Below are 20,195 nucleotides of genomic sequence, written 5' to 3' on the forward strand. Positions count from 1 at the left end.
CCAAAAGGATTAGAGGAATGTTGCCACAGAAGGGAAGAGAAAGGCTTTAGGTCTCAGAAAGCAGCCTTGTCTATTTCAAAGAGTTGCTTAAATCAGGTTTTGTAATAAAATCAAACTGATTCCATCTAAGGGCAGTTGGAAATGCTCTATGATGATAATTCAATGATTGGAAAACCGGAAACCCAAACCCATTGCCATTGAGTCGATTCCAACTCAGAGTGACCCTATAGGACAGAGTAGAACTGCTCCATAGGGTTTCCAAGGAGCAGCCAGTAGATTCAAACTGCCTTTGGTTAGCAGCCAAGTTCTTAACCACTGCACCAACAGGGCTCCAATAATTGGAAAGCAAGTCATATTCTTCCCATATCTCTCTAGATATTAAAGTGCTGGGTTATCTTTTGCTGTCCCAAACTTGATACCCTTCCTGGAGATCATTTAACCTGCTCCTTTGTTGTTGTTAGGTCAAGTCACTTCTAACTTATAGAGACCCTACGTACAACAGAAGGAAACTGCCAGGTCCGGTGCCATCCTCACAACCGTTGCTATGCTTGATCCCATCTTTGCTACCACTGTGTCAATCTATCTCATTGAGAGTCTTCTCTTTCACAGATGCTCTACTTTACCAAGCATGATGTCTTTCTCCAGGGACTGGTTCCTCCTGATAACATGTCCAAAGTATGCAAGACGAATTCTTGCCATCCTGGCATTTAAGGAGCATTCTGGCAGTACTTCTTCCAAGACAGATTTGTTCATTCTTCTGGTGGTCCATGGCATATTCAATATTCTTCCCTAACACCATAATTCAAAGGCATCAGTTCTTCTTCAGTCTTCCCTTTTCATTGCCCAGCTTTTACATGCATATGAAGCAATTGAAAATACCATGGCTTGTATCGGGCATACCTTACTCCTCAAGGGGACATCTTTGTTTTTTAACACTTTGAGGTTTTTTTGCAGCAGATTTTCCCAGTGCAATACACTATTTGGTTTCTTGACTGCTGCTTCCATGAGCATTGATTGTGCTTTTTTGTAATGGTTATAAATATGTCCACAAATTATGGTCTCACAGATATATCTGTGACTCAAAACAAATGTAACGTGGCAGAAGTGAAGGTGTGTGACCTCCAAGAGAAGCCCATAGAAGGCATTGCAGATTTCTCCTTGTTCTCTCTCAGATTGCTTACTCTGGGGAAGCCGGCTGCCATGTCATAAGGACACTTACAGCAGCCTATGGAAAGGCTCTCAGGGCCAGGAATGGGGCTTCCTGCCAAGAGCCATGAGAGGCAGCCAGCTTGGAAGTGGATCCTCTGGTTCAGTCTAGTCTTCAGATGGCTGTCGTTCTAGCTGACAACTTGACTGCAACCTCCTGAGAGAGCTTGAGCTGGAACCACTCAGTTAAGCTGCTCCTGAATCCCTGACCCCTAGAAACTGTGAAATGATAAATGTTTGTTGTGTTGAGCTGCTAACTTTGGGGGATAATTTGTTATGTAACAATGGATAACTCATACTTCCTTGCTAGGCTGGAACCGGAGCACTGGTGGTGCAGTGCTTAAGAGCTGTGGCTGCCAATCAAAAGGTTGGCTGTTCAGATCCACCAGCTGCTCCTTAAAAATCCTATGGGGCAATTCTACTCTGTCCTATAGGATCGCTATGAGTCAGAATCGACTCGACAGCAACGGGAGAGCAAGAGGCTGGAACTAGAACCTGCAAAAGCATTAACGCTATTAATATTTCCGCCTTCTCTCTCTTTGGTCTTTTCTCCTCAAGTACTCTGCTCCAGGCACGCTGGCCTCTTTGCCATTCCTCTAATATGTCAGACGCTCTTCTGTCTCCAGGCTTTGCACTTGCTGTTCCCTCTGTCTGGTGCGCTCTCCTTGTATATCTGAATGTCCAACTCCCTGGTCTCCTTGATGTTTCTATCAAATGAAGCCCCATCAATGAGCCCCTCTTGGACCGCCACTGTGCTGCCTCGCCCCAGCACTCTCTACTCCCACCATTTGCTTTATTTCTTCACAGCCCTTCTCTCCATCAGGCTTGTTTATGTCTACTGTCTCCCTGGGTAGAACAAAAGCCCCATTAGGGCAGGAATTTGTGTTTGTTTTATTCATTGAACAACAACAAAAAAATGAACAGCACTCAACAAATACTTATTGAATAAATGCAGAGCACATGGGTCACCTCACAGGCTCTCCCTAGATACCAAGTGACTTTACAAGGCCTTCAGGCCTCCACTGACCCTCTCTCTCAAAGTTTTACCTACTGTCGCTATGCCCATGATTGTCCAGTGTCCATCTCCAGCTCTGATTCTCCCTGGAGTGCTGACAGCCCATGTGCCAAGTCCTCTCAGATGTCTAATAGATGCCTCAAGCTTATCATGGACAAAACAGACTGAGGAGTTCCCCTTCCCCTTACTCTGCCCCCTCACCCCCATAAAACATGCACACATACTGACAAAACCTTTTCCTTTATCTTTTCCCTGTCCCTGTAAATGAAGTCACCATCCACCCCACTGCTCAAGCCAATACTTGAAGTCATCCTCATTTCCTTTCATTCTGTTATTCCTACATCCAATCCATCAAGCAAGACCTTCAAGTCTTCCTTGATACTGTTTCCCAAACCCAGCCCCCTCCCTTCATGTCTGTTCTTTTATTATTATTATTGTTGTACTTTAGATGAAGGTTTATAGAGCAAATTAGTGTCTCATTAAACAACACACGTATTGTTTTGTGACATTGGTTGCCAACCTCACGACATGTCAATATTCTTTCCTTCTCAACCTTGGGTTTCCCATTGCCAGCTTTCCTGTCCCCTACTGCCTTCTAGTCCTTGCCCAGGGCTGGTATGCCCCTTTAGTCTTGTTTTGTTTTATGGGTCTGTCTAATCTTTGGCTGAAGGGTGAGCCTCAGGAGTGACTTTTCAGTACTGAGTTAAAAGGGTGTCCAGGGGCCATACTCTCGGGGTTTCTCTAGTCTCTTGTCAGATCAGTAAGTCTGGTCTTTTTGTGTGTGTGTGTGTGAGCTAGAGTTTTTTTCTACATTTTTATCCATCTCTCTCTGGGACCCTCAACTGTGATCTCTGTCAGAGTAGTTGTTGGTGGTAGCTGGGCACCACCTAGTTGTACTGGACTCAGTCTGGTGCAGGCTGTGGTAGCTGTGGTCCATTAGTCCTTTGGACTAATCTTTCCCTTGTTTCTTTGGCTTTCTTCATTCTCCCTTGCTCTAGACGGGGTGGGACCAGTGGAGTAATGTTCTTATCACCTTGGTCCCAGCCACACCACCTCTCACCTGGACTCTCCCAACAATCTATGAGAGTCCTCACCATCCCTTAGCCATTGCACAGTGTCCAAGTGTTCTTTTAAAAGTAATAATTAGTTACATCATCCCTCCAATTAAAACTCTCAATTGTTTTCCACTGCACTTGGAATCAAACCCAAACTTGTAGCAGTGGCTTACAAGGCCCTTCAGGACATGTTACTTGCCACCCTTGACGCAAGTCTCCCACTCGTTCACTACACTGTAGGCACGCTGGTCTCTCTGTTCCTGCACCGCATTAAGCTCATTCAAGCTATACTGAAGGTCAGCACTTTCTCCTCCAAGGTCCAGACTTTCTGCAGCTAAAGTCTTACAACATCCAGGACACCTGTCCTGGGAGGTGGTTGTTCAAGGACCCTGTGTGTGTGTGTGTGTGTGTGTGTGTGCACGTGCGCACCCGGAAAGGATTCACGGAACAGGGTTACATGGGTGAAACATATGGAACCTCAGCCTTTTAGCCTTCTCTTAGGGTTAAAAAAGCCAAACTAGACCCACTGCTGTGGAGTCGATTCCAACTCATTAAGTCATGACAAATGTTAATGGGAAAGGCTTTGGGTTGTATCTCATGTCAGTCTCTATGGTGATGGTCACACAGAATGTAGTCTAAGCATTGGCGGAAGACTGTCAGTACTGATCCTAATTACTTCAAGATTTGAAAACTGCCAAAAAACAAAAACACTTTGACTCAGCTATGTAAAAATAATACCAATTGCAGTCATTTTCAGTAAATGCAGAACAGTTATGACTAATTACTGTGCAACGGAATAACAAAAACCAAACCAAACCATTGCCGTTGAGTTAATTCCGACCCATAGCAGAGTAGAACTGCCCCACAGGGTTTCCAAGGAGCGGCTGGTGGATTCAAACTGCCAGCCTTTTAGTTAGCAGCCAAGCTCTTAACCACTATACCACCAGGGCTCCCTATACAAGAGAATACCACACATATTATCATAAATGTGTCCAATTAATTTAGCTGTGAGTTTTATTTAATCACAGTGGAAAACTATAACGCTTGCTGTCTCCACCCCAGCTCACGGCCATCAGCCTTGTTCATCTTTGGCCGTTAACAGGTTCAAACACTGGGGAGAATACTTGTCACCAGGAACCTGGGGTATAGGGAGACAAGCCCCACCGACTGTACTATTCCCGTCAACTATTTCCACATTGTTTTATAAACATCCCTACCAGTAATTTTAGCACAAAAAGGGCACAGAAGCCTGGATGTCTCTGAGATAAATTGCGGGATTTATAAACCAGGTGTCACAACAAACCAACAAGTCAGTTTGCTACGGGGACACAGACGCTCCTGCAGATTACCCCGTGGGTTTACTACCATCTGCTGTCCCTCTGCTTCTCCACCTGTCCTCACTCCCATGTCCCCGTGTACCATCATCCTCAATGTTGCCTGATTTTCACAAAAGCCATCTCATTTTGACAGACTGCACTGTCCCTCACCCCTTTGTTCTAATAAACAAGCCTGAGGTCCACACTTCCATGACTATTTTCCAGACCCAAGTCTTACCCTAGAAGGCTTGGTGATACATGGAGTTACCAATTCTTATCGAGTTAACTTTATGCCCAAGTTCTGACACTTGAGATCCCTGGTATTGCTTCTGACCCCAAGAATGTTTCCCTCTGAATTCTGAATTCCCCGATACCTTCTGGTTGCAAGTAATTACTCAGCCTTACAAGATGCTCTGTTCCTCACACGACCCACGAGGGAGAGAGAGAAGCTTTGAGTCTGGAACGTGGAGGTAACTTTGTGCCTCCCGCGTTTTAAGCCGGTGGCTATTTTGTCGAGTGTAAGTGATGGTGGTTTTTAGCTTTGCATTTTACGTTCCATTTTGTACCATAATTGTCACTGCCTCAACACAGCCAGTTAACTGAAAATGACTTTGTAATTACATTTTTTAATCCCTTCCCTTGCTTAATCTAAAAATCGTTCAAGAGAAAGCGTTTTCTGGCAGCGGCGGGTCCCGAATGATTACCTTCCTAAGATCACAAGTTCAGGCTGTAGCTGAGGCGTCTCTGAAAAGTCTGTACACAGACCTGCGAGGCAGGGAGGGGACTGGACCGCGCCACGATTCCTTCAGTGGAAATCTACGAAGCCCAGAGGGGCCTCGGAAACGAAGTGGTAGGATTTTAACAACAATAAACAAAACAATAACAGCAAAATGCGGGGGCAGGGAGGGTTGTTTGGAATCAAGCTTTTCTCTCAGCATTTCACCAGTCACATAAAGCTGGTTTGCAAGGCTGGCGCTCTGACGCGAGGGCTGCAAGCTGTGTTATCACCAGAATGATCACTTCCAGGTTTTATTTTAAATATCTCTGAAGGGATTTGTTCTGCCTTTTCACGTGTAAGCAAGATTAGCTATGATGCCTCAGAGTTTCAATTATAATATTTTAATGTAATGTATATATTATTTAAATTATGAATATTTATGTAAATATAAATAAAATAAAGTCTAGCTTGTTTGAGATATGAAATGAGGCTCACGAATCACAAAGCAGAGAGTGGTAACTTATTAACAAACGCCGACTTTGCTTGGCAATGCCACATATTTTAGGATGTCAAAAGCAGAAGAGACCAATGACACATTCTATTTTAAAATTCTAAACAGTAAATAGAAATATACGAGGTGAAATGAATAGCCTGTAGAAACAGATACCAAGAATATAAGCTGTAATTATACCACGTATAAACTCTAGATTAAACTTTTATTCAATAGAACATCTTTTTTGGCATACCTTTCTTGAGACAAGGAAATTTAAACAATTTAACCAGTCCAAAGTCATCGCCAGACACCAGCACCGAGCTGTCATAATTTGCATCCACAGAGTTGATGTCAGTGACGTCAGTGTATTTTGGCCAAATTCCACTCACTTCGGGCCCTTTCACACACGTCCAGGAGGCCCAGGGAATCCCTTTAATTTCTTCTTTACTTGTTAAGGGCTTCCCGGCTGAAAATAATCAAGAAACAGTCATACAACATTATATTTAAATAAAAAAAAACAAAACCCACTGCTGTCGAATGGATTCCAACTCATAGCGACCTTACAGGACAGAGTAGAACTGCCCCATAGAGTTTCCAAGGAGTGGCTGATGGGTTCGAACTGCTGACCTTTTGGTTAGCAGCTGTAGTACTTAACCACTACACGACCAGGGTTTCCATTTTAAATAAAAAGCATATCTTAATTTACTTTATTCGTTTTTTTCCCCTCTTATTAGGGGTCTAGAAATGTACTTGTTATAAAATGTCAATTAACCAATGAAATCACAAAATTAATCTCTGTACCCAGTTTATGATTTTGTCTGCTGAAGCAGGGTTTAAAGAAAGCACATATTCTTAACTCAGACATAAAGTGCGTAGAAAGAAAGTGACCACTGTACTACGTATACTGTGTCTCAAACTGCTAACGTGTACTGGGCCTTGGTTATTAGGTACAGGTGATATTATGCTTTATTTTTTTGATGAAATGACTTTACATTACGTATTTAATCAACATTTCGCCATGCTTGAAAAAGTTTGGCTAAGTTTATTCTGAACTTCTATTTTTCGTAATTCAAGGATGTTTAAAAAGCGATTTTTCAGTATTCAATACATTAGTAAGAAAACAAAAGGACTTAAAAGTTGTGCACAATGAAAATCCACAAAATTATGATGAAATGAATGCACCTGACTGGGGAAATGGCCCTGACGATTTTCTGGGTGTGTTCTCAAGTGTACTGACAATGCCCAGTGCCCACCAGCAGCTGCTGAGGGACGTCTGCAGGGACCATACAAAAAAGGAAACACAAACAATAATGAAGGTGTGTTTGGTCACGCACAATTTTAAATTCAAAATCTGGACAGGTAAGTGTACTATTTCATACCTTCCCCCCTCAAAATAAACAAATTAGTAAATCTTTCAAATAAAGCATCCTTGTGAATAGATGCCCTTGGACATAGCCGGAGTATTGTCAAATTGTCCCCAGGAACTCTGGATTATAACGCAGCATTTCCTAAAAATTCATGAAAAATGACTGCAAAATCAGAGAGCCCATGGTTGGAACAGTCTTTTTGACCCAACGTTCCCGCTTTGGGGAATACAGTCAAGGAAGTAACTCAGAGGGTAAAACCTACCTGTTAACAAAGATATTTAGACCTGCACTATCTCGGCCAGGGAAGAAATCAGGAATAAGCCCATAATTCCCACTAATGGGAGAATGATAAACCAAATTACAATATTATCATTGAGCAGGATGGGGCTTTGTTGTTGTTATTGCAAACGACAAATACATGTCCCATATTTTTCCATGTGTGGAAAAATATACATGAAATCACATCAAACAGAGAAATTAAGACAAATACATACACACCTAATAATGGTAAATTCAAGAAGCCCTGGTGGCACAGTGGTTAAAGCACTTGGCTGCTAACCAAAAGGTCAGCGGTTCGAATCCACGAGTGGATCGTCAAGAGAACGGTGTGGCAGTCTACTTCCGTAAGATGACATGCTCAGAAACCCTGTGGGGCAGGTCTGCTCCGTCTACAGCGTGGCTGTGAGTCAGAATCCACTCAATGGTAACGGGTGGAATGTACGTTCGTAAATTTGGTGGGGCGAGGGCTCTTAAAAACGCCGAAGTTGTATGAAACGTCACGTTACTTTACGGTAAAGAGTGATGTTCCAGTAAAAAAATTATGGCAAAATATAACTACTTCAGGCCAAGATTCACGTTAACTGTCAAATTTTTCCTTTTATTTAAAGACCACTAATCAAAGACTGAGGAAACCCTGGTGGCGTAGTGGTTAAGAGCTACAGCTGCTAACCAAAAGGTTGGCAGTTCATATCCACCAGGAGCTCCTCGGAAACTCTACGGGGCGGTTCTACACCATCCTATAGGGTTGCTATGAGTTGGAATCAACTCAACGGCAATATACTTTTTTTAAAATTAAAGATTATAATAAATGCAGAGATCTAACTATGTATGACATTTACTTTAGGATTAAAAACTAAATGTAACCGAGTGTTATGTAAGTCAAGGGAATACCCCATAAAACCCATAGTGCTGGGTCACAAAAACCATGGTTCTTTGATCCTAATGCACTCATTTCCCAAATAATCACATACCAAGAGTTTCTAGGAGCCCTGGTGGCGCCGCGGCTGAGAGCCTGGCTGCTAAGCTAACGGTCGGCGGTTAGAATTCACCAGTCACTGCCTGGAAATCCTATGGGGCAGTTTTACGTTCATATAGGGTTGCGATGAGTCAGAATCAACTCGATGGCAACTTTTTTTTTTTTTCTGCAGTATAGCAATTTTTTTAATGTAATGTGTCCAATTTATTAATCTTTTCCTTGAGGGTTTGTCATTTTTTGTTGTTGTTGTTGAAGGTTTGTGATTTTGAAGTCTTCTCTCAGAAAACATTCCTTGTCCTGAAATCATAATGACATTCTCATACATTTTCTTTCTGTGGTTCAAAGTTTTTTTAAATATTTTACTTTGTTCTTGTTGAAAACTGCTTTGGCCAACACCCTCTGCCTAGCGGACTCACAGGGCATCCTGTAGAAGAGCCGTGCCCCCGCTCCGTCATTAGTCTGCAGGTATTTGCTGTCCAGAGACCAGTCGATGTGGGTGATGAAGCTAACGGACCTGCTGCATTCTCCTATTTTCTTATACCGCTGCGCCACAGCGTAGACGTCCACGGGGCCATCGTTGGATCCCACCGCCAGGTAAGACCCGTCTGGAGCAAATTTCATTTCATGAATGACTTCCTTCCGGTCTTTGATATGAACCACTTCTGTCATGTCTCTGTAGGAATAGGAAGCAGAGTGATAAGCGGTAAATCTAGAAATAGAATTCCCGCGCCAAGCTTTCAAGTACATGTCAGAGGGAATGTTTTGAAAGGGAGGGGAAACATACAGGAATTAAAGGGTTAACTTTTGAGGAAAGACATAAAATGACGTTATTTTAAACTCACAGCCAATTTAGGAAAATCGATAATAAACATTTAAAATAATGTTCTGGGCTTCCAAAGTAGAAACAAAACAGAGTAAAAAAACAAACAACAAAAAACCTTTACAATGGAATATATATTTGCTTTAATGGTCAGCTGTGTACTATTTTCCCCTAAAATTTTCATTAAAAAAATTGGGATTTGTAAAAATGTTTTTAAAATGTCATGGAAAAAGGTAAAATATATCAAGGTTAGCATGAAAAACAAACCTTCTCTTTATACGTTAAAAGTGAGAATCCAGTGACTGTTAAGCTTGATGCTTACTGTTGTGAAAAGAGGGAGTCAAAAAGCAGAAGAGGAAAATTGCTTTTTTTAATGTTAAACTGCTATGTAATTATTTAATTTTCATTTTGAAAGGTCACTAATACATATACTGAATCACTGGAATATTTGGTATCCTTTCTGATCAGGTTCTGGGAAGAATTTCTGCTCTCATTTAAAAGCTCACTGAGGTGGTCTTTGTCTATAACTGGGATGAGACTGTGACTAGCAAGTCCCCTGAGCCAGGAAAGATGGCTTCATCAACTCTAAAACTCAGTGAATGCATAAAAAATCCCAAATATTTTCTTCCGTATAATAATTCCTCACCTTTGCTATCAGTTTACTAAAATGTTATAAAATACATGTGCAAGAATGTTATTTTCCATGGGAAATCCATCAGAGAGTAAATCTGGCAATTAGCCCCCTCATCTTTTCACACACCACTAAGCAGAGAAAGAAAATCTTGCATGCCAATTTGGTAATGAGTTACGTGTGGCTGGTAATGAAAATGTAGCATCATAAAGTCTGCCGGGAACACTTCTCAAAGCTATATAGAATTTTCTGCGTACAAAACATGCAGTTTTTAATTTACAGCAGCATTTCCTCTCTGTGGTCACAAAGCAGGTAAGCCAAGGGAATGAGAATGCATTCGGAGGAGTTACAAGGATGGGTCGTGATTTTTGTCCAGTAAAAATAATGCAGGATATTAATAAATATTCCATTTTGTTGCAGATTATGGGTGAGAGTCTTTTACTCCAGCTCCGCTCTAAAAATCTAGTGCTGTCAGAAGCTTTAGTCTTTCTTCCTCTTAGCCAGGGCTGTAAACTGGTTCCTCTTGGTTCAGTCATGGCTGTGGAAGTGACACCGGAACAGACCCGAATTTTTAAACTTTGAGTGAACCAGACTTGTAACCGGAACGGGAAAAATTACAGGTCAAAGCCCTGCTAGAAACTTAACCTCCCTCTTAGGAAACAAGGGCAGCATATGGGTTGCATAGCAACCACATTTCTTGCCTGTTGGATTTTGTGCCAAGTTGGAAACAGTGGTGCCTGGCTCAAAGATGGCGGCCGGCCATGCCACTCTGAATGCGTGTCACTCACCTCGGTCCTGGCAATGATCCAACCTCACACATCAGGCTCCTGAAAGGGCTCACTACGCCTCTTCCATTCCAGGGCTTTGACCCATAATTTCCTGTTCCGGCTGTGGTTCCGGATTACCCAGATTTAAAATATTCGGGTCTGTTCGTATTTCACTTCACTGACCATGACTGAACTGGTTCCAACTAGTTCGAAGCCCTGCTCTTAGCTTACTACTAGCACCAGTACCAGCGGCCATCAAGTCGATTACAACTCACACAGATCCCAGAGTAGAACTGGGATTCTCAGTGGCTAACGTTTTGGAATTAGATTGGCAGGACTTTCTTCTGAGGTGCCCCTCAGTGAACTCCAACTGCCAACCTTTTGGTTAGCAATTGAGTGCATTAACTGTTTGCATCACCGGGACTCCCTTGGCTTACTACAAGCCCACAGTCTCTTATCCAAAACCGTTGTGGGCTAAGTGTGCTTGGGAATTCATTGTTCACCAGATTTTAGAACGTTTCACTGACAGTATACTATGGAACATCCCTTGCAGGGGCTGAGTTAAACACATTAATATTTTTGCAGCAAAGCACATGTTCCGTGAGCATTCCTACTGAGGGATTAATAGACTATAAACAGCCTCACATCAGTTCCTGGGTCAGTCAGGCTGTGCCGCCAAATAAGTTACCAAAGAATTTTGGGTTTTTGGAGTGTTCTGGATTTCAGAATTACAGATAGGGGATTGTGGACCTGCGACATTCCTATCTGAAAGAGTAGACGCATTTTGCCTAAACTCTTGGCATGCTCCAGTGCCGTTGACAGTGCTGGTACATGCCTGACTCGGAGAACAATGAAAGAGCCGTCCTTCATGCCCAGGGCCAGCTGCGATCCGTCGGGGCTGAACGCGACACTGCGAACTGCTTCCTCCATGTTACAGCGGGCGATCAAGGCATGGTCAGCCAGGCTCCACAGCCTGAGTGTGAGGACAAAGGCAAAAAAAGAAAAGGAAAGAACAACATCTCCTGGTCATCGGCCCGCCCAAGGCAGGAAGGCCTGCTGACCAACCACACTGTGATAATGACAAGAAATGACATGGTCATTTCCCTGGTGTCCTTCACCACAGCCTGTCAGGGACTGGGACATTGTTTGTCCACGTCTGGGCCACCCTTACCATTTGAAATACCCAGCAAGAAAGATAAAATGAGAATAGTTCCAAAGAATTTGAGACTCACTGAATAAGGACGTTTTAAACACTAATTCACACAAAATCTTACTTTTCTCTTTGGAAATCTAAAATTGTTCTTTTCTTATGCCATTGGTTGTTAATCATACTTAGAGGATAAAAAGTGCTACCAAACACTATTACTGTTAGTGGGTGTTTGTGCGTTTTAATGTTAGCACTTTCTAGTAACTGTGCTATTGAAGCACATACGGATGGAGATACTACACCATCCATTTGGTGGCCTCCTTAGGGAAAAAACATAGATGGAAAAGAGCGGAGGAAACCCCTCCCTGGGCGGGTCTCACAGCGGATGGGGTGCAGTAAAGCACTGCCATTAGCCATGGGTATCTCGGGGCGGGGCTCTCTGGGCCCCCTTTTCCTGATGGGTCCTCTCTTGGGGGGCACTGCAACGTCGCAGCCCCCCTGACTAGTGAGCACAGTGCAGCTGGGGGAGTGAAGCTCCAGCAGCAAGAGCAGCTAAGGCAGTGGTGTGGCCCCAGGTGTGCCAGCTCCTGGGACACCTACTCCAGGCCCTCAAACTGAGCCCACCTGAGCTGAAGATTTAAAGGGATGAATAAGGGTTTCCATGTTAGCTGCGACTGTGCTATCTGACCTCTGTGCATCAGTACTTCTCTTAAGACAGACTTCTCTCAATAAACGTTGACTAGGGACACTGATTTTTTTTTTTTAGGGACACTGAGAGTCTTGAGTTTTGGGACAGAGGCGGGACTCTCAGGTGGAGCCGTTTTTCTAAGTACGTCTGGCCATCCTGAGGGATGGTGCCTGTCCCTCCCGATGCGGAGGTGAGCCCATGCTGTCCGGCCTCAAGCTCACGGTATCCTCCCAATACTTCATCCACTATTCACAACCCCATGCTGTGTCTAGCCTTGTGCTAGCTTCAGCAATGTAAGCGGTGCTTTACTGGCATAAAGAAACCATCTCTGCTCACTTCTAATAACATTTACCTCCCTTAAGGTGGAGCCAAAGAGAAATAGCAACAATATGCCAATAAGCCAACTACTACCAAGCTAAATGTCTTAACTTTCCTTTAGGAAACTGTGTGGTTATACGCTATGGCTTATCCTTCTCTTAAGAAAGAAGCAAATTTGGGCCACATAAGTCTGTTACCCCAAGGAAGTCAACAAGGTGACAGCAGCTGCCACCAGGGCCTTACCTGACGGAGCGGTCGTCACTGCCTGTCACAGCCAGTGGTTTCTTGGGGTGCAGGGCCAGGGCCCAGAGCTCCCCCTCGCAGTGGCCCTGCAGGATCAGCATGGGCTTGTCTCGCTCCCGCACGATCACTTCAAATATCTCACTGTCCTGGGTCCCTGCAAGAAGGCGGTCTGCTTTCCAGCACACACTCCGGATAGATAAGCCTGCCCAAAACAAATAAAACAGCAGGGGAACGATCGGGTGGATGGATACCTTAACGCCACTTACAAATAAAAGAAAAACACCTAAAGGAAATATCCTGTCACCAGGACAGCACCTGATGCAATGCATTCTAGACGGAGAACATCTTAAAAAATCCTGGTGGTGGAAAGTCAATCCCACACCCCATTCTGTGTATTTTAGTTTCTTTACATGTGTTGGATCTTCCTTCTTCCCTTGCCCTTTTGATCTGTTTTGCAAAAAAGTGGCCGTCTTTGCTTGTCCGACTTCAGATGGCCGCGTGTTTTCACAGTAGGATGCATTTTTATACACGGCCCCTTAAAATGAATATACAAGGAGAAAGCCATCTTTATGAAAACCTAAGCCCCTGTGAAATAATTTCCCTCTGTTTTGCTATGAAAAAGTTAATAATCACTTCAACCTTTTGGGTGCTAATATTGTATCAAAATTACACATGAGTGATACCACAGAGCGGCTAATTATCGTGTTAGGCAAGTTTAGCATGCATTTTATCAGAGCCTAGACTCATTCTGCTGCATAAACAGATGCCCTGTGTCCCAGGAATATGCAAACGAAACTCTAATTTCAGTCTCAAAATACCGCCCAGCAGTTGTCAGTGAAGACATTGTTTTCTTCCTCGACTGAGGCATTTGTGGGGTCTTCTCTACAAGCGCAGTGCTCCTTTGAAGTCCACCTCCTACAGCCGTGGTATCTCCTGCTGTCTAGGCAGGTTGTCCCGTGCCTGCCTGGGCTTCAATCTCCAACCGCCTCTGCTCCATCCCTACTGGGCAGCCTGCTCTTATCTCTTGCAGAGTGAATTTTCTCATGTCTGAACTAGAAATGCAGAAGCAACCCCACTTTCATGTCTGTTTTAAAGCAAAGTAAGGATGTGATAAGCTTTGAAATCTGAGTTACCTCCCCCATGGGCCTCGTGTCTTGGGTGTAGAGAGTGCAGGAAGTCTGAGGACCTGGGCTTTAGTCCTGCCCCACTTGCCGGATGGGAGTCCCCCAGTGGTGCAAATGGTTAACACACTCAGCTGCTAACTGAACGGTTGGCAGTTTGAGTCTACCCAGAGGCACCTCAGAAGAAAGGCCTGGCTATCTCCTGAAAAATCCTGGGCTAAGGTCTGCTTTGACACACATGGGGTCACCATGAGTTGGAACTGACTCAACGGCAACTGGTTGACTGGCCAGACGCACGAGGAGTGTCCCTCTCCGAGCTCAGTGTTCCTCCCTGTGAAATGCTGACTGTAATTATGGTGACCATGCCATTTATCATCCAAACTGGAGCACCTCTGAAACTTAAAAAAAAAAACAAAAACCTGTTGCCTTCGATTCAGGCTCATTGCAACCCTATAGGACAGGGCAGAACTGCCCCATAAGGTTTCGAAGGAGCAGCTGGTGTATTCGAACTGCTGACCTCTTGGTTAGCAGCTGAGCTTTTAATCACTGCACCACCAGGGCCCTGAAAGTAAAAGGAGGTATTGAAAATAATTAAATTTCTATAAATTTTTGAAGTATTTATTGGCCAATAAAGTAGTTTTTCTGTGCTGAATAACCTGTTAAACAGTTCTATCAAAAATATTTTCAAATATAAAATTTTAATGATGCTTTATTGCAAAATGAAAAATCCAGGACCAACGCTAAGCCAGATGGGACTCTGAGACAACAACAGGGCTAAGTGGTATATGGGCACCCTAACCGTAACCCACAGCTTACCCACCTCATTGTTGTCTTGGGGGAGAAAACGAGATAATGCACTTATTTATGAAAAACAAAACAAGACAAGACACTTTTTTAAAGGCAGAGGGCTGGGGCTATTTTTTACACCAGATCACTCTTCTTACTCTTTGCTCTGAATTCACTGCTGTGTATCTTGAAACAGAAGAAGAAAGGAAAACATGCGGGCAGATGTTATTCCTGCCATGAGTGAGAGTAGAGATACCTTGGCAACCGCTAGTTCAGGGTCAAAATCCTCCACTGCAAACACTGGGGCAGGCCTTCAAGGATAGAAAGGACAGGTGTGCGGTGAGAGGGGTCGGGTGAGTTGGCAGGCCTTCGAGGATGGAAAGGACAGGTGTGCGGTGAGAGGGGTCGGATGAGATGGCAGGCCTTCAGGGATGGGAAGGATGTGTGTGTGGTGAGAGGGATCAGGTGAGATGGCAAGCCTTCAAGGATGGGAAGGACAGGTGTGCGGTGAGAGGGGTCAGGTGAGATGGCAGGCCTTCAAGGGTGGGAAGGACAGGTGTGCGGTGAGAGGGGTCGGATGAGATGGCAGGCCTTCAAGGATGGGAAGGACAGGTGTGTGGTGAGAGGGGTCAGATGAGATGGCAGGCCTTCAAGGATGGGAAGGACAGGTGTGTGGTGATTGGGGTCGGGTGAGATGCCTGGCTGACCAGGCGCGTGGCTCAGCTGCGGAAGAGCCACTCTGCCGCATAGCAACAGGCCTTTTGCCGTCTTCACATTCTTGTCCTTCTTCTCTCTTTCCTAGGCCTTTTCAGGGTATAGTTACTGTTCGCTGGTCAACAAATCCTGTTTCCTCCTCTGTTTTTTTTATTAGCTCCCACAGGGAGTTGACAGGAAGGGGGTGAATTAGCTGCCTCCCCAGCAGGCTTTGTATCATCTATAATTTTTTTACTGAAAGGGTATAATGCTTTGCTCTTCAGAGTTATTAGGAAGCAAAAAGGGTTAATTCTATGCTTACATCAGCATAAAGTCAGGAAATAATGTATTATATTACGTTTACTGCCCAGCTCATCTCACTAGGGAACAGTCTGTGAAGAAGCGCTTCATGGGTTTTCTTCGTGGCTGTATTCTCAGAACCTAGAGTAGTGGCCGGCAGTAGTCGATCCTCGGTGAGAACTGCCCAATGAGTCACATAGAACATCAAAACCGAAACATTTCTTGAGTGCTTGGAAATGTCAAGAAATACAAGACACCAGCCTCTCCTCAGTGAGAAAAACATTAAAAAAAAAAAAAAAGGATACAGTCATTCACTCAATCAAAATTTTTACCAAGCACCTACTATGTTGGCAACAGTGGAGTTATGGCAGTGAACAAGCCAGGCTCCTGCCCTCGTGGAGCTTACATGCTAAGGTGCGGAGTCAGAACTTTGTAAGCAGATCTCTGCATACCAATAAGCCAACTAAAGTAACGCATATTATTATTATATCTCAGCAATGTCTTATACACTTTAACTGTTATCTAAGTAGTCAACCTGCAATCTTTTTATAATTCCACTGATTGCTTTAGACTCTGTTCTTGCCACACAGGCCTGGGACCTATGACCCCACTGTAAGAATGAGCACCCCAATTCTCCCTGTGGGCTCCAACTACATGTCTGGTCACACGAGGCTGAAGAGCTTGGAAACAGACACGTCTCCCAAGGACCCAGGGTTGTATTTGGTCCAAGTGGAAACTTTATTTTCTCCACAGTCTTTTTACCTTCTTGTTTTTTGAGGACACATTCATAAAGTTACAAAGAATGTTATAACAAACAACCCACCACCTGGGATCGACAACCGCTAACATTTTTAAAAAATACTTACTTTGTGTTTTTTTTTTTTTAAAGAGGTTTAGGAACAAAGAAGAACCTTCCAATTCAGCCTCACCGATAAGCGAGGAGAGTCACTCAGCAGCCAGACTGCGCCCAGGGAGTCCTGGGTTCCTCAGAGGAGATCCAGGGGCCCCGAGAGGAGGCGGCTGGGGAACAGCAGGCCAGAAGCCCTTAGGACCTGCCAGTCTGTGTTTTCTAAGAGATTTCATTCGAAAAACAGGTTCCACTGAACTAACCAATATAAGGGGAAAGCTGTACATGTGGCGAAGGCAATGAGGTAAAACTGATAAAGGATTATTTCTGACTGAATATGGGAGGCAGCAGAGAGACAGTGTGTGTGTGAGAGAAGAAGCTGTTACAATTTCATGGTTTACAACGTAGACATACTGAGCTGTGAACGCTTTCTCTCAGAGACCAGCTCAGGATCTCTACGAACACTCCTTTCTTCAAATGGATAAGCTGCATTTTGTCAGATCAGGCAACTCAACCGGAGGGACTTGCCTACGAGATGATAGGTGTAACACGGAGTCACCTCACTTCCAAGTTAACCATGTGAAATAGGAATTACTTCCTCAAAACACAGCAATGGATGGAGAACTGCATTCAAGTTTCCTGATAACATCCTGTTTCTATTGTCTCTAATCTAACTGCTTCTCTGCCTTCGTGAGCAGTGGGGAAAAAGCATGTTCTCTGCTGGAACATTCTGGAGAGACCCTGGTGAATGGCAGATCCCTGATGGGGTTATGACAGTATTTCCTTCCTCCTGTCTGTCCAGGCTTGGTTTTTAACGTCGCTGGCACAAATGCAGAGAACAGTAATACAATCATGGTTTTCTAGCTGGGTTGACCAAGGGGGCCATTGTGTTTCCTGTGTTCTGAGAGTCAGAAAAATTAAGGTCTTGTTTGGAATATGGTCTAAAATTTCCCAACAGTGAGAGGAGAGTCCAGAAAAAACAGCCTGGTTTATTTAAAATTACATAAATGTTCTTTTCTTCTGGAAAAATGCATATTGTAGGTACTCCTGACAGTATGAGCCAAAGGCAGCTCACTGGGTCGAGGCATTCACATTTTGGTCAGTGTGGTCATCCCTGCCACACCCCAGTGTGAAAAGTGGAGCTGTGGCCTAGGCTTGGTACAGACAGCCAGCAGATGGTAGTAAAGAGCAACGGCCCGGTTAAACCTAAAACCCTCCAAGGCTAAGACCAAGTTCTTGGCAGCCCTTCGTCCTGGTTTTCCATTCAGACCAGAAAGTGGGAAGCTTACCACCATCCCCCTAATCCTCTCTGCTACAGTCCTAAGCCTGGGCATGGGGAGGTCTAGTCCATGAATATCAAACAAACCTCATTACATAAGAATATTGCTTCTTTTCCGCTAATTCTTGAAGGGGTAAGTTCAAGGACTGGGTATATATCCCAGCTCTTCACTGCCACCACCACCCCGGCGGTGTGAAATGGCAAGCTATGTAACCTTTCAAATCTTCAGTGTCCCTGTCTGCAAAACGAAGATAATATTAGCAGTCGCACTTCGTAACATAATGACTCGATGCAATAATATATTCAAACACTTGACCCAATACATAGATTGTTGTTATTTTAACCAGCAGGTTTTTGTGATTTGTTGAGGTCTTTTTAGTAAGATCACAACTCAATGTAAAACATCGTGCTGTGTGTGTGGTCAGGATCGAGCCCCACAAGGGCTCAGTGTCAGGATGTCTGAAGAAGCTGCCCCGTGGGCCTGATTAGAGCCTCTTAGTTACTTCCTGTGTAAAATCTTACTTGTTTTTGCCGTTTGCTATTATAATGTCGACGTGACGGCACTCCAGACTCTCAGAAAGAAAGGCTACAGGCCCCACACACAAAGACCCAAAACACACAAAGACAGAACAAATTATTTGGGGATAAAATGGCCTCCCCCCACCCGCCGCCCCATTACCATCCGGTCATAAAAGTAAAACCTTTTAAAGGTGAATAAAGAGTCTGAACACACTTACTAAAAAGGGCCCTTAATAATATGGCCATATAAAGTCCTAAAATGTTTTTATACTTTTAACTCAGAATTTCCACCTTAAGGGCTTTATTCTGGGAAAATAATATGAAATATCAAGAAAAGTCTTGCACAAAAATATTATCTAAAATTGCAGGAACTGAGAAACAAACCCTAAATGTCCTGTGGCAGGCGATTCTTGTTCATATTACATACAATCTGCACAACAAGGTCATTAAAGTTGTGTTGTGCCTAAAAAGTTTATAGTAACACAGAAAACGCTTACGTTAGAAGCAAAGACACAGTAAAGTTGTCCACGCAGCTCAATCTCTGTGATGTTTTTTACAAGAAAAAAGCCAAGGAAATACACCAACATCTTGCAGTTTGTTGTCTGCAAGCTGATCAAAGAACCTACTTGACCTCATCAAGAAACTATAATTTTTATATATATATGCGGATTTTGTTGAAATTAATCAAAGACTTTTATTTAAAGCTGTTATTGAATTCAAAGGTACTTTTTATTGTCCTTTCAGAATCCGTTGATTGAGGAAATATATAAATCTTATCTCCTCACTCTACAGGCAGCAAAAACAGATGCGGTAGTACACTGACAGGGAACTGCCAGAAATTCAGGCCAGATTCAGAAGTGGATGTGGGAATGAGGGATATCATCGCTGATGTCAAGTGGATCTTGGCTGAAAGCAGAGAATACCACATGTTTACCTGTGTTTTATCGACTATGCAAAGGCATTCGACTGTCTGGATCATAAGAAATTATGGATAACATTGCAAAGAATGGGAATTCCAGAACACTTAATTGTGCTCACGAGGAACCTGTACATAGACCAAAGGCAGTTGTTCGGGACAGAATGAGGGGATACTGCACAGTTTAAAGTCAGGAATGGTTTGCGTCAGGAGCGTGTTCTCTCACCATACTTATCCAATCTGTATGCTGAACAAATAACCTAAGAAGCTGGACTACATGAAGAAGAACTTGGTATCAGGATTGGAGGAAGACTCATTAACAACCTGTGATATGCAGATGACACAACCTTGGTTGTTGAAAGTGAAGAGGACTTGAAGCACTTATTAATGAAGGTATGGATTACACCTCAACATAAAGAAAACAAAGTCTTCACAACGGAAGCAATAAGCAACATCATGATAAATGGTGAACAGATTGAAGTTGTCAAGGATTTCATTTTACTTGGATCCACAATCAACGCCCATGGAAGAAGCAGTCAAGAAATCAAACAATGCATTGCACTGGGCAAATCTGCTGCAAAAGACCTCTTTAAAGTGTTAAAAAGCAAAGATGTCACCTTGAGTACTAAGGTGCACCTGAACCAAGTCATGGTATTTTCAATTGTCTCATATTCATGTGAAAGATGGACGATGAA

The 20,195-nt window shown here is 43.6% G+C and overlaps 1 protein-coding gene across 1 annotated transcript in view; it reads right to left on the minus strand.

The window, feature by feature from the left end:
* Nucleotides 1-20,195, minus strand: part of EML6 (EMAP like 6) — a 253,307-nt gene that overhangs the window by 101,747 nt on the left and 131,365 nt on the right. The window contains exons 7-10 of the mRNA XM_064277085.1: nt 13,040-13,241; nt 11,479-11,616; nt 8,842-9,098; nt 6,057-6,269 (exon numbers count right to left, since the gene is read on the minus strand). Of these exons, the coding sequence (XP_064133155.1) occupies nt 6,057-6,269; nt 8,842-9,098; nt 11,479-11,616; nt 13,040-13,241 (810 nt within the window). The remainder of the gene's footprint in view (nt 1-6,056; nt 6,270-8,841; nt 9,099-11,478; nt 11,617-13,039; nt 13,242-20,195) is intronic.

The sequence above is a fragment of the Loxodonta africana genome, chromosome 26 (genome assembly GCF_030014295.1).
Source record: "Loxodonta africana isolate mLoxAfr1 chromosome 26, mLoxAfr1.hap2, whole genome shotgun sequence".
Classification (NCBI taxonomy): domain Eukaryota; kingdom Metazoa; phylum Chordata; class Mammalia; order Proboscidea; family Elephantidae; genus Loxodonta; species Loxodonta africana.